The sequence below is a fragment of the Echiichthys vipera genome (genome assembly GCF_963691815.1).
Source record: "Echiichthys vipera genome assembly, chromosome: 7".
NCBI lineage: Eukaryota > Metazoa > Chordata > Actinopteri > Perciformes > Trachinidae > Echiichthys > Echiichthys vipera.
This window is the reverse complement of record NC_139832.1, coordinates 26,763,270-26,778,302: the sequence shown is the minus strand read 5'-3', so window position 1 is coordinate 26,778,302 and position 15,033 is coordinate 26,763,270. Positions and strand designations below refer to the sequence as shown.

The 15,033-nt window shown below is 42.7% G+C and overlaps 1 protein-coding gene across 1 annotated transcript; it reads right to left on the bottom strand.

Moving 5' to 3' along the window:
* Positions 1-3,609: 3,609 nt before the first annotated feature.
* LOC310949470 (SKA complex subunit 1-like) lies at positions 3,610-9,141 on the bottom strand (the record flags this gene model as incomplete). The annotated part of the gene is made up of 3 exons (XM_083916944.1): positions 3,610-3,818; positions 4,455-4,624; positions 9,137-9,141. 3 exons carry the CDS (start codon positions 9,139-9,141, stop codon positions 3,610-3,612), a joined length of 384 nt encoding a protein of 127 aa, XP_083773070.1.
* Between the last annotated feature and the right edge of the window lie 5,892 nt (positions 9,142-15,033).

Sequence of the window (15,033 nt, the reverse complement as noted above, 5' to 3'; positions counted from 1 at the left end):
ACAAACCATCTGGTAGCCAGACAGTAGGTGGTGGTACTGAACGTGCCAATGAGCTGAATCTGTTCTTCAACAGATTTGATGAAGGGGCTCTGGACCACCACCCGACGGCTCCTCCACAACCTTCCACCTCCAAACCTCCAGCCCTGTTTACACCCCCCCTCCCCCTCAATTCCTTCCTGACTTTGCCCTACCTGTCCCCTCCCCCCCGCCACCACCTTTCTCCACTAACGCACACAGCAGACAGACCTCCACTGCAGAGCAGGTGAGGAAGGAGCTGTGCAGACTCCGCCCAGGCAAGGCAGCAGGTCCCGATGGTGTCAGCCCGGGGGTCCTCAAAGCGTGTGCAACCCAGCTGTGTGGAGTCCTGCAGTACATCTTCAACCTCAGCCTGAGTCTTGAGAAGGTCGCTGTGCTGTGGAAGACATCCTGCCTGGTACCAGTACCGAAGAAGGTGCGTCCCAGCACCTCTGAAGACTACAGACCGGTGGCGGTGACGTCGCACCTGATGAAGTCCCTGGAGAGGCTGCTCCTGTCACTTCTTCGGCCCCTGGTCAGCTCATCACTGGACCCGCTCCAGTTTGCCTACCAGCCGAGTCTAGATGTGGAGGACGCTATCATCTTCCTGCTCCACTGTGCCTGCGCCCACCTTGACAGACCGGGAACCACATTGAGAATCTTGTTCATGGACTTCTCCAGTGCGTTCAATACCATCCGGCCCGCCCTGCTGGGATGTAAGCTGACGGCAATGCAGTTGGACCCTCCCCTGGTTTCCTGGATTACGGATTACTTAACGGGTCGACCACAGTATGTCAGACTGTAGGACGGAGTGTCTGACACTGTGGTCAGCAGCACTGGAGCTCCACAGGGAACTGTTCTTTCCCCCTTTCTGTTCACCCTGTACACCTCTGACTTTCAGCTCCTCTCTGAGTCCTGCCACCTGCAGAAGTTTGCTGACGATTCTGCAATTGTTGGCTGTGTCAGTGAGGGGAAGGAGGAGGAGTACAGGGGCGTTGTGGACTCCTTTGTCGACTGGTGTGCAGCTAATCACCTGATTCTAAACGCCACCAAGACTAAGGAGCTAGTGGTGGATTTCCGCAGGAGTAAATCTGCCCCCACACCCATCTCCATCAACGGCTTGACTGTGGATGTTGTCCAGGATTACAAATATCTTGGAGTTTACCTGGATAACAAACTGGGCTGGTCCAAGAACACTGAGGCTGTCTACAAGAAGGGCCAGAGTCATCTCTATTTCCTGAGGAGGCTCCGGTCATTCAATGTATGTAACACCATGCTGAGGATGTTCTACCAGTCGGTGGTAGCCAATGCCATCTTATTTGCTGTTGTGTGCTGGGGCAGCAGACTGAGGGCAGCAGACGCAAAGAGAATCAGTAAGATCATCAGGAAGACTGGCTCCGTCCTGGGGGTCAAACTGGACTCCTTGGTGGCGGTGTCTGAGAGGAGGATGCTGTCTAAACTGCACAGCATCCTGGACAACAACTCTCACCCTCTCCACCAGCTGCTGACCTCCAGCAGAAGCACCTTCAGTCATAGACTCATTCTCCCCCGGTGTAACACTGAACACCGGAGGAAGTCTTTCCTTCCGGTGGCCATCAAACTGTATAATTCATCTCCCCCGGTCAGGCAAGGAACAGTGGAGACACTGTGTCCTGAGCAAATGTCACTTTGTCACTTTATATCATCACTACATCACTTTATTTAGTTGTACTGTCACTTACTTCAGTAAGAAATGCTGCTACACTTTACTGTACTTTACTGTAACTAACTTACTTCAGTAAGAAATGCTGCTACACTGCACTGTACTTTACTGTAACTTACTTCAGTAAGAAAGGCTGCTACACTTCACTGTACTTTACTGTCACTTACTTCAGTAAGAAAGGCTGCTACACTTCACTGTACTTTACTGTAACTAACTTACTTCAGTAAGAAATGCTGCTACACTTCACTGTACTTTACTGTAACTAACTTACTTCAGTAAGAAATGCTGCTACACTTCACTGTACTTTACTGCAACTAACTTACTTCAGTAAGAAAGGCTGCTACACTTCACTGCACTTTACTGTAACTTAGTTCGGTCAGAAATGCTGCTACATTTTTAACACTGTTTCAATTATCGCTCCTTATCACTTATTCAGTTTGTACTTATTTTATTTCAATCTGCTGCTAAACTGCACAGTGCATATTGTTGTATATTGTATATACCTACGCTTAACCACAATGTCTGTTGCACTCTGTCACACTTATGTTATTGTTTGATTTATTTGATGTTAGCTTTATTTGATTTGATTATGTCTTATGCTTATTGTCACTCTGATCCTTTCCCACCTTTGTATTGAAACTGTTGCACAATAATTTCCCTCGGGATCAATAAAGCTTCTTGAATCTTGAATTTCGCCTCCATGGGATACCTGCGGACATTGTCTCCGACCGTGGCCCCCAATTCACCTCCCGGGTCTGGAAGTCTTTCTGCCAGGCCTTAGGGGCCAAGGTTAGTTTATCCTCGGGGTTCCACCCCCAGCCTAATGGTCAAACTGAGAGAGCCAATCAGGATTTGGAGACTGCTCTCCGTTGCATCTGTGCTCGCAACCCTTCTTCGTGGTCCTCGCAGCTTTCCTAGGTCGAGTACTCCCACAGATCCCTGACCAGCACCGCTACAGGTATGTCCCCCTTCGAGGCGTCTTTGGGCTACTTACCTCCTCTGTTTTCGACCCAGGAAGCGGAGATAGCCGTGCCATCCGTCCAGCACCATCTCCGAAGAGTGCGTCGGATTTGGAGGGAGACCCGTGGGCCGTTACTCCGAACGACGGAGCAGAACCGGAGGATGGCGGATCGTCATCACATCCCTGCACCCAAGTACAAACCTGGACAAAGAGTATGGTTGAACTCTCGAGACAAAGAAACTTGCCCCTCGGTTCATTGGTCCTTTCGAGGTTGAGGCCATCGTGAATCCCAGTTCTGTCCGTCTTAAGCTCCCTACGTCTCTCAAAATCCACCCAACCTTTCATGTCTCCCAATTAAAACCAGTCACCACCAGCACGTTGTGCCCGCCTGCCGTCGCCCCATCACCCCCCCGTACCGTTGACGGCCATCCGGCGTACACAGCCAGGGCAATCCTGGACGTGCCACGTCGTGGCTGGGGGTTTCAGTACCTGGTGGACTGGGAGGGCTAAGGTCCTGAGGAGAGGAGTTGGATCTCCAGATCTCTCATCCTGGATCCGTCCCTGATCCGGGATTTTTACCGGGCTCACCCTGAGAGCCCCTGTAGAGCGCCACAAGGCGCTCGTTGAGGGGGGGGGGGGGGGGTACTGTCATGATCTGGTTCTGTCAGTACCCTCCTCTCTTCCGTTCTGTGTGAGTTTGTCTCCCACTGTCTGTGTTTCCCTGCATGTTCTCTCCCTCGTCCCTGTGTTACCTGTAGGCGTTCCCCCCAGCTGCAGCCTGTTATGCTGATTACCCCACCTCCTTAAATACCTGAAGCTGACAGGCATGCAGCGCTTTAGTGAGAAATAGTCCGGTGGTTTGTGCCAGGTTTCAGAGAGACAGAAGACATCTAGATTATAATCAGTAATGAATTCATTCAGAATGACACTTTTATTGTGAAGTGAGTGAGTGTTGATGCGAGCAAGGCCCCCTTGGTATGTGGTCTGGCTGATTCAACAACATGTAGCGGGTGATGCGCCCCCCTCGGAGCTCCAGAAGGCGCTGGCAGTGCCTCAGCATGTTCAAAATCCCTTGGAATCGCTTGTCCACCTTCATCTTTGTGAATTCCTGATCGTCATCATCCACCACAAAAAACTGACCTGAAAGACATTTCATCACAACAGTGAGACCATTGTGGAGTCACTTTGATGCACCCGGGTTCGTCACCAACAGTCTTTTCCAGGGAACTGAGTATGGGAATCATTTGGAAGTCTTAGAGTAAAATATGGAACGGTTCTTTCTACACCATTTTTGTTTTATTTAGAAGAGTTATCCAGACAACTCAGTAAATCTGCTTCGCAAAACAAACAGAGTCCTACTGATACATGGTTCCTGTAGGGCAACAAATTATATAAACACTAATAAATTAATACATTTGATGTTATAGGGTATTTCACTTGTTGTTGGAATAAAAGCCTCTAAAATTTTGGTCTCTAATTGATCTTCTGAAAAGTCTGTGTACTGATCCGCTACAATTCAATTTTCTATAGAGTGTAAAAGAAATGTTTTACATAAGATGCACGTTTTACTTGCAGTGCTTCTGTATTTGCTTGCATTTTCCTCATTTACGGCACATTCCAATATGGTGTCAAACTGTTGTTATTTATTTGTGGCTTTCTTTACAAGGTGATGTGTGTGTACTGTCAAAGTGAAGAGTATTATAAGTGCTTATAAAGTATGTCAAACATACTCTGAAACAGCAACAACTGCGAGGTCAAGTTTTGCCGTCAGTGTACCTTTTGTATCCTTTATCTCCTGGTCTTTAAAGTGCTGATGCAGCTTGCGTACATGATTGTTCAGAGTTTTCACCATCTGATGGAGGATCTTGTACTTGGCTGTTACAGCTGTGTTAATGCTCTCCACCACAGCATTAAGTTGGTGAGATGAAACACGTCCTTTCATGTACCTGAGTGGGACACATCAGTCAGCTTTAGAGAACATGAAGCCTTAAAAGAGACATGTTTCATCGCTTAGTAATACAAAAAAAAAACCTTCTCTTTAACATCATCGTCATTATCAGGAAAGAAAAAGTATAAAAAAAATGCTAATCAACCACAGTGGTATTCATGGCTTTAAAGTACAGAGCAGAGATGAGTCAGACATGTAAACTGGCCTCAGTACAGAAGATAAGAAACCTTTCCGAAAAACCCATTTTGTGGACAGCTCTAAGAGTTAAGGAGGACCCGATGAAGGCAGCAGCTAGAGTATCAGTGAGACTATAAGAAGTCGCAAATCTAAGGTCGGCTCAGATATTTTTCCTGGAATGTCCTTAAGTCAGTCCTTGGATTTGAATCCCTTTGATACTCACTGGTGGGATTTAAAGACAGCATTGGCCGAGGATTTGGGTCTAGAGCTCACAAAAACATGTCTGAAGTCAACCAGCAACAAGACAGTAACAGTAGCAGCTGCTATATAAACTCTATTTAATCAGCAGTGATAATATGGAGCCAAGTCAGCAGAAACACAGAAGATAAACGGGACTATAGCTGAATACATAAGCAGGACCAGATCCCTGTTTACACTGTGGAGAAACCTGAGAAACAACAACTGATTCACCAACTGAATCCAAGGTTTAACCTTAATGGAATCATTTAATGTCCATTTATGTTAATCCCTGAGCTTTAAAACACAATAAAACAAACAAAAGAGTTTGAACATATCTGGCACTACATTAGACAACTTTTTAAAAGTGTTGTTATTGATGTTTGTATTGTTTGTAGGAGAGTAAGCCTACACATATTATGGCTAGAATATATACAGTAAGTCGCTGAATTAATTATGAATTAATTAGACTCGTTAAAATTTAGGATTAATTTTACCTCAAAGTAGGGCACCACACCAAAATAAAACAGGATGTTTTTTAAACTTTGGTGAAGGTTTAATACCTGTTAGCACTTAAAGTAATTGATTGTTTAAATTTTATCAGTCTCGTCTCAAACGCGTTGATATGTACCACAGCCTTATCAGTGACCATCAGTTTCTGCGCAGAAGGAAAGACTCTCACAACGACGTAAAGTTATAAACATTTATTTGACTACCTAGCAAGGAGAATACAGGATAGTGCAACACTGAATAGATGAGTTAAAAAGGGTTAAATGTGGATTAAGACCAGAGTGATTCAGACCTATGGGGCTGGTTAATAATATTACTGGCGGACTTAAACCGGCTCTAATTAGCCTGTCAACAGAACTCGGATCAGAATTTGATTATCGACAACGTTTTCAACCAGGAGTTGAACTAAAAGGCCAACCTTACTTTGCCGTTGATATTACAGTCGCCCTTTCGTCTTACAGTACCGATGCAGGTTCTGTAGGTCCAAGTCCCGGTGTTTGGCGGACCTGAGTTCTGGTCTGTAGACTGGGTCGGCTGCGCGGTTGGATCGGCGGGACTTGTCTGCTCCCGTACCGGCTTGGATTCAGCTCTTCAGGTGACTGCAGATCTGCATGTGGCTTGCCTCTGGCTGTTTTTTGTTGGTTGAAAAGAAAAGTTCTGACCGGTTCTGTGGACTGGAGTTCGATGCAATTTGCTGACTGGACAAAAAGGCAAAGACAGAATGAGGGGTTTTACTGTACTTATAAAAGATAAAAACGTAGCGTAGAAAACTTATAAAGTTGTGCGATAACAATAGATTAAAACAAAAATATTTTAACAAGAAAACAAATATAAAGTAAAGTCTCTTGCGAACTTTGGGTTAACAAAGTTGAACAAAAGAAACAAAAGAAAACAAAACGCAGGAAGCGCAGAAGAGGGTGAGAAGAGAGAAGAGTTGAAGAGAAGATGAAGTAAAGAATGAAGTGAAGATGAAGAGAGTGAGACACCTCTGTCTGTCTTCCTTTATCTCCCGGAAAAGTGAGAAGGGGGGGGGGGGGGGTCTTGGCCTAACCCAACCCTCTGGTTCTGAGCGAATTAACTGCTTTATATTCCAGAATTCTAACAGAGAAATTTAAACTATCTCCGGTTGATTTTCCGTTATTAATCATTCTGATATCCAATTTAACCAAAATCTTTAGGCAGGCAGTTTTAACAGATAACCCTGCTTGAAGGGAAGTATTATTAAAACACAGAATATTTCAGGAATTAGATAGAGACTTTGCACTTCTGAAACCACATAAACATAATCACAAGATACAAATAATGCATACATTGTTACACATTTGAGAGAATGTCTTTGAACAGGCAGTTGCGATGAAACATCGAACTTTAACTGTTTTTAAAACTTTCCTAAGTTCTGTTCCTTCACTGAACGTCCCTCCGATCTGACGTTGATTTAGGATAAAAGCTTCTCCGTCCTGAAGTTCCGGGTTTTAATTACCCTAGGAGGGTTTGAGGTTGTAAAACACACCTTATCTCATATTGAAACAAGTATAAAAACATCTTATCTCCCACTCCCTTCCTGTGAAGGGAGTGGGAGATAAGAAAAACAGACACAAAGGACTCACATAAAAGCACTTCCCTATCGGGTTCCTACATGTTCTAATCTTTATTTTAAAAAGTCTGCCTTCATTTTCTTTTAATATTCTACCCGTGATATCAAGTATTTTCCTTCGTATCGTTATCCAAGAAAACCTTGTGAGCTCAAAAATAAAATAATTAAATGTTCTTTGTTTACCAAGGCCTTGGTTGACGTGCTTTTTTATTTACATCACTAGATTGCTTTGCCGGTTAGGGAGGCTGAACAACTTTGATTGCAACAGTATCCAATAGATCAGTGGTTCTCAAACTTTCATGTACCACCTAAAAAAACTATTATGCCACTATAACCACTATATTCAGCTATAGACAGTTTACACCGGAGGCAGGTTTATTCCTAATCAGAAGATTATTTATTGTTGGCCTCTGTCAGCCACAGCTGAAACTGTATAAATGGGTAGCACTAGACTTGGCACAAACTTCCACAGAACTCTACACTGCAAGGGCCAGTCCCTCATCAGGAGCTGCAGAGGTTTCACTGGCGCTGCCTTAGAAGCCATTGGCACGATTTTATAAACCTCTTCGCATTTTTATATTTTACATTATCTATTTATCTGTATTGCTGTATTTGATAGATAGAGGTTGATCTCATCTTGTGTTTTCATGCAGCACATACCAAGATTCCATCCATCCATGTTTTTTCGTATCCGCAATCTTGTTCCATTGGCCACAACTGAAAGGATATAAACTGGTAAATTGCTCAGTTCCCTCTTTACCACGACGGAGATGCATCACTGCTGACGCCGCACTAAACCATCTGTTTTGATATGGACAAGGCATCCTTGAGCATCTGCATTAAATGCAAACTTTATACTGTAAACCCATCCATGCAATATTAGGCTCTCAGAAGAGCGACAGTGTCTGTATAGAGAGGAGGCCGGGGGTTGTGGATGGGTCAACCAAACGCATGACTTTGACCGCGGAGATGTTGTTCTTGTCGCGTTTGTATCCCCGTCTGTCACTGTTGTTACATTACAAAGACACTTATCTTAACCCCATCCATGATCTTTTCCTAACAAAGTGGTTTTGTTGCCTAAACCACATACAAACAGTTTGTTCTGTTTAAATTAACAATGTCAACCGTGTGTTCCTCGTGTTTAAAACAGTGACCGTAGTGGAGCATCCCAGGTTAACTTAGAGGGCCACAGTTGTCATGGACCTGGCAAGGCAGACTTATGTGATGAGTTAAAAGTAAATTGTAAATTGATAAAAGTGATTGGTTCACTCTCCTTTTAGCTTCACTCATGAACCAGACCCAGACATACTTTACTTACTCCTTTGCTTGGGGCAACAACTCACTCCCAACCTGGAGCGAGCAATGCACCAGCAGAGAACCATTGCCTCAGATCTGAAGGTGCTGACTCTCATCTCTCTGCTCCAGTAAGTTAAAGACAGGGAAATCACATCACTGGATCCCCCATAAGAAAAGAAGGTATGTTTGAAATATTATTGATTATGTGTCCTGTTTTTGTTGTTGGTCAGTGGTGGTGTTTCAAAAAGAAAATCACACTCTAGGAGTGGGCTTTCTCCTTGAGATGTAAATGGACAGTAGAGTCCGGGCCTGAGGAGTTAGCTCTCCTGTGTTTGGCCATGCAGTTGATGCGCCCTGGTATAATCGGATGACAGAATATATGACAATGATACATGTTCTAAAAATTCTCTTCAGCTTAAGCAATATTATGAACAATATTCCGCCATTGTCATTACTTCACCGGCCTGTTATCTTAGCTTAGCTTCAAAGTAAGATGGCGGATGTTAGTTACGGCAAGTGAAGTCCCACTCACCGATCTGTAATAGGTCTGTACCGACAGTGGGTCCCCACCAGCCGCTACGCCGAATCAGGCCAGAGAGGTAAAGTGGTAGGGCTGGAGCTGTATTATTCAAATTATGTGGTGGAAAGAGCCAACTTATGTCCCTTATATTTCTAAAATCTATTTGACACTCATACCTCATGGTGTTTAATACATAGTGTTCAATTCTGCTCTGAAACTACCAGCAATACAAGTCAGTCATCTTTATAATGTGACACGAAGGAGTAACTGGTTAAAACACTGAATATCTAAATAACAGTACTTCATAATAATAATAATAACACATTTTTATTCGTATAGCACTTTCCAGTTTTTATTGTCATGGATACAGGGTTTATTCCATACAATAAGTGAACACACAAACTCCACACAGGAAGAGGAGATCACCTCCTACTTCCTGTGAGGCTGCTGCACTCATCACTGAGTGCCACTGTGATGCCCTTTCAGGGTGTGGATGAGCTGGGCCACAGGAGAGAGAGGAGCGGGGTAGGAAGGCATGGTAGGACAGGAATACGGGGGGAAGCAGAAAGGTCCTGGAAGGGAAGAGAGGTAGGATGAGGAGAGGGAAGGGCATTGGGAGCAAGGTGTAATGGAGGGGCGCTGAGGACTTGAAGGATACCATGGCGCTGTGTGGCTTGGGCCAGGAACCTCATCATCCTCACCCTCGGACAGCCTCTGCCTCTTCCTCTTCTCCTCTTCTTTATCCGAAGGAAGATCCTGGTCGGGATCATCATCCAGGAAGTCAACCTCATTCATCATTTTTTGCCTTTTGCGCTTCGTGCTCTGCTTTTGAGCATGCTCCCCACTGAGGGTGTCTTCCAGGACTTCATTTCCCTGCGTCAGCTCGTGCCCAGTGTGCTTTCTCGGGTCGATGATCTGACCCATCCTTTGCTTGATCACCTGATCTAGCTCATTTAGCTGCCCTTTGATGTCCTCTTTAATCCCAGGAAGCCTGGGGTCTTTGACAGTAACTTCAGTCAGTCTCCTGGCTACCCTCTGATAGGTATGCTGCAGCTGGGTAAGGGCATACTGCTCCTGCTTCTGGATGCTTGTTGTTATGGCTTCAAAGTGGTTTCTTTCCTTCGTCAAGTTATACCAGAAAGTTCTATTCTCATATTTTTCATTCTCCAAGTTTTTGCGAACATGCCGTACAGCCTTCTTCTTCTTTCTTAGTCTTTTCTTGAGGTCGCATATTTCTTTCCTCTGCTGATTTAACTGACGTCTCAGGTTGGGGTTTTCTGTGACCGGTTCAGCCATTACATCCCTGCTCTGCTCCTGCTCATCTGAAGAGGAAGACTCATCTTCTGTCTTCGAGCTCTGCTCCGACTCATCTGAAGAGGAAGATTCATCTTCCGAATCAGAGCTCTGCTCCGACTCATCTGAAGAGGAAGACTCATATTCTGTCTTCGAGCTCTGCTCCGACTCATCTGAAGAGGGAGATGCTTCTTCTGAATAAGAGCTCTGCTCCGACTCATCTGAAGAGAAGTCATTTCCTTCTGTCTTAGAGCTCTGCTCTGACTCATCTGAAGAGGAAGTTTCTTCTTCTGAATTGGAGCTCTGTTCCGACTCATCGGCAAAGAAGTCCTCTTCTTCTGGCTTGGAGCTCTGGTCATGCTCATTAGAGAGGATATTCCTTTCTTTTGGCTTGTATGGGTGAAATCTTTGTTTTCTGCGTCTTCTCTCCATGTTGAATGAATCCAGATATTTCAGTAGAAGATCAGCACTTGTGGAGAAGTAATTATATATATATATTTATATATAATTGTTAATAACTGCAGCTGATAACTAAGACAAATGGTTGTCAGTACAAGACAGAATGAATAGCTGTGTGGTCCGAGGCCTCAGGTCATAGACTGAGGAGAGTTCCATTCTCACATCATACAAGGCATGGAACTTGGCTATGTTCCATACACTGTCTATGTGAATTCTATTTTTTTCTTCTTTTTTTTTAACTTTGTCAAAGTATCAAAAGTAAACTGTCCTATAGACCTTTTCAACAGGCATTGGTCCTTGGTAACTTCCTGTAAGCTGATGCCATTCACATACACTGCAAAAGGAAATAAACTAGGACTGTTTTTGAATGTTTATGTTTACATCTTTGAAAAGGTATATACGGCCGTTTATAGCATGGGATCACATTACAAGGGTTTAGGTCCTTTACAAAAGAATATAATGAATTCTGCAGTGACATTAACATATTAAATAGTACACACAGTGTTTCCAACTTGTCCACTTTTTTGCTAGGTTTAGCCTTTTCAGGCCCTGAAAAGCAGCAGGAAACAAAATGACTAACTTTTTAGACCACCAGGTGAAGAGCGAGAAATAAACTTAAACATGTTACATTGTGCACTTACTGTCTACTTTGTCATCCTTTTTTTAAAGATAAAGTTTAGTTTTTTATAACCTGTTTACAGTGACAATGAGTTGATCCATTCAATTTAAAAATAAGTGCACTGCTGACAAAACTACAAATCTTCAATAACAATAACTTTCAAATACATTACAGTTTTTTTTGATTGCTTTGACGCAGTAGTCAACTCAAAATCCACATTTTTCAAAACTGTTACTGTAACGCAAACTCCTAAACAGTGGCACCAATAGTCAAAATGACTCATTTTGCCTGCAAAAGGCTCTACCTCCGCCTAAACATTTAAAATATGGACCAAAAGCAAATTTTGCCCTCAAACAACACAACTTGCACACAAGTGCATAAGCGCTTCCAATCAGTCATTAGACAAGGGGCATCATTATACAGAATTCAGCTCTCAATGTGAATCAGTGCTGCATTACTGGTCAGCAGCTTACATATCAGTGCCAATTTGCTTTCTTGCAAAAAATAGATCCAGAATCATATACAATGATTTTTCAAATTTAAATTGAATGCAGTATTCATTCTTTTTTTTGAGATTGTGGCTAAGAAATGAAATATTCCAACAGAAACCATATATATATATATATATATATATTATAAAAATCAATCACTGTGTAAAAAATAAAATTTCTGTACAATAAAGAAAAAAAATCTCTTCTAGTCAATTCTCTCTTGACGAATGGGCCACATGGCCTCATCTACATCGCACTCAATATTTTCTCTTGCGATGCACTTAGGGAAAAATCTTCTTGCATGCCTGATCCAGCCTTGGCATGCCTCTGCATCTATATCTTGGGCAGCAGCGGTCATTGCATCGATCAAGGGCATCTGGTCATAGGGGCGAGGATCGTAAACCTTCCATCTCCATGCACTTAAGAATTCCTCTATAGGATTTAAAAATGGAGAGTATGGAGGAAGCCTGCAGACTGATTGCAAATTGAAAAGTTTTGGGAAGAAGTGTCAAACAGGTGCTTCAGTGATACTGGTCAAGAAGTGTCCAAGAGATGGGAACATATATGTTCTGTTTGGTTACCTCAGCTAAAGCAATGGAGTTTGGGCTGCTTGAATGACATCTGCGTTAACTGATTTGCAAAAGGGTGCGGGAAGTGTGTCAAAACAATGACAATGGGTTAACTCATTTGCAAGAGGTGTCTTTTGCTCTGCTGAAAGAGTGATGATGAAGACTGAGTGGTCACCAGTTTCTTCAACCAGGTCAAAGCAATCAAAAAAAACTGTAATTTAAGTTTAGTAATTTTGTGAATCATTTGTTATCATTATTCATTTAAAAACAAAAAAAAACACATGATATCTGCATAACATACTGGCCACCCTGCCCTCTAAATATCGGCCATCAAAACAACCCATTGACTATCTGTAGACCACTAGTCTACTCCATAACTTTCTTTTTTTTACCAGAAGTGGGAGATTTCACTTTCTTCCCTCCCTGTACAGACAGGGTCAAAAGGGAACCTTTGCAACAGTCAAATGGATTCAATGGGAATAGGATGGCTTAAAGGGAAAATCAATGAATTTATGCTTAAAGTGTATTTCCGGTGCAAAAATCATCATGGTCTTTTTCGGCACTTATATACATCAAATAAGCCATTGGGGCATTTTTTTTTCCGCTTATCAACTATTAACGGAGAAATCCGGTAGAGTCAATAACAGCCGGACGTGGCTAACACTGATTAGCTCGGGGCAGTATGGTAAATGCATTAAAATGACCTTTTTAAGCACTAATACTGCTCAAAATAACACCAAACCTCGGCAGAAAACGCTCCAACAATGTAGTTAGTGAACCCGGAGTTCATTAAAAGAGTGTTTTGAAAGACTTACCTACTGGGCCCTGTACCAGCTCCTCTCATAGTAAAGTCCATTCAAGTCCATTACCAAATGCAATCCAAAAGGAAGGAGCCCATGGATTATTTATTCCATAAAAACTCATAAACTTTGTGGTAAGTGGCAGTTTGGTGAAATATAAGTTAATAATAGATGTAAAAGGTTTGGAAAAGTCCCAGACAGCAACTTTACCTGCCTCACAGAAATGTCACATGGGGGGGTGGGGACGTATGTTGCTAGAAGGGGCTACAGGTAGAGGTAGCATTAGCAGTCTCGGCGTGCAGGCATTTGTGGGTACTTTGAGCCCCTGGGCACCAAAGAAGAATTTTTATGCTGCAAAGAGAGTGGCGCTTTTCGCCGTGGCCTGGAATCACTGAATACCGCAACACGCTGTGTGACGGTTATGGAGGAATCCCCATCCCTCATAAACTGCACTGTACTGTTGACCCCAGAATAATTAATAAACTCTGGGTTCTCTAGCTATGTTGGTGGAGCTTCGTTTTATGCAAAGGGACTCTTCTCATGCTACTGCAGAGGTTTGGTGTTATTTTGAGCAGTATTAGTGGTTAAAAAAAGATTAAGTTAAGTTTTAATGTATTTACCATAAAGCCCCAAGATAATCAGTGTTAGCTACGTCCGGCTGTTTGTGACTCCCCAGGATTTCTTCGTTTATAATTGATAAACGAAAAAAAACTTGCTCCATCGCTTATTTGATGTATGTAAATGTTGAAAAAGACGATGTGATGAGCCCCTCACAGGGTTTCTTATTGATTTGAATTTTTACACACATATGTAGCTCATTATGCACTACGCAAAAGTCCCACTAAAGCTTGCCTTTACAAAAACTTTTGTGTATTATAATTGGACACGACCTATGAAAAATAATCAAAAGCATATTGACATCTCATTGCGTTTTGAATAGACCTAAGTCCAGTGGATAATCGTCATGAAATTTGCAGGATATGTTCATATAAAAACCTGAAACATACACTGAAAGTTTCATTCAAACTAACAACTAGTAGACGCTTCAAATATGATAGGTTTCTGTCTCATAATTGGATTTATGCATGTGTCAGAAATTTGGCCATTCCTCAGTTGATGGATGCAATTCTGTTTTGATTCGTTAAAGTGGGTGTGGCTTATTACAACAAATGCCTCACTGCAACTTATGGTCAATTCAGACGTCCGTCACTCTTCCAAATGTGACAAATCAATTAGAGTTCACGTAAAGTAGTCACAAGAGTGGGATCTGACTCACACTCACACGGTATATATGGTCTTTAGTTTGATGTTACGGTGTAAATCCAATCTGAATTGGATCTTGCTCAGAACATTATGTTCGCTGAGGTAGTCTTGCAGTCAACTGTATGCTAGGATGCTGCAGAATAACGTCCTCAGGTTCCTGCTGACACATGCCTCGGTAATTGGTTGGGTCAAATTTATTTTCATATTAAAAGATTGGTGTGATAATTGTCTTGAGCCAGAACGAGGTTGAATGATATTAGTATAGCAGTGTTGAACTTAGGGTTGCTAAGTGTGGTCTTTACCTACTCTGTAAAGTGTCCTGATTTGGCACTGTAAATAAAATTGAATTGAATTGTAGGGCCTGGGTTTTAGCAAGTACTTCTTCACTAATGTGACATTCGAATTTGCAGTTTATTCAGATAGTTCCCGGCCAAATTTAGTGTGATGATACTGTACAGGCTTTCAAAGTGTCTTTTTTCTTCAATAGTTCACCATTTTGAATAGCCAATTCCTCATTTGGTGGTTTGCTGAAATAATGCAGTTTTTCCAGCAATCATACTCAATTCAGACTCAGCTGTA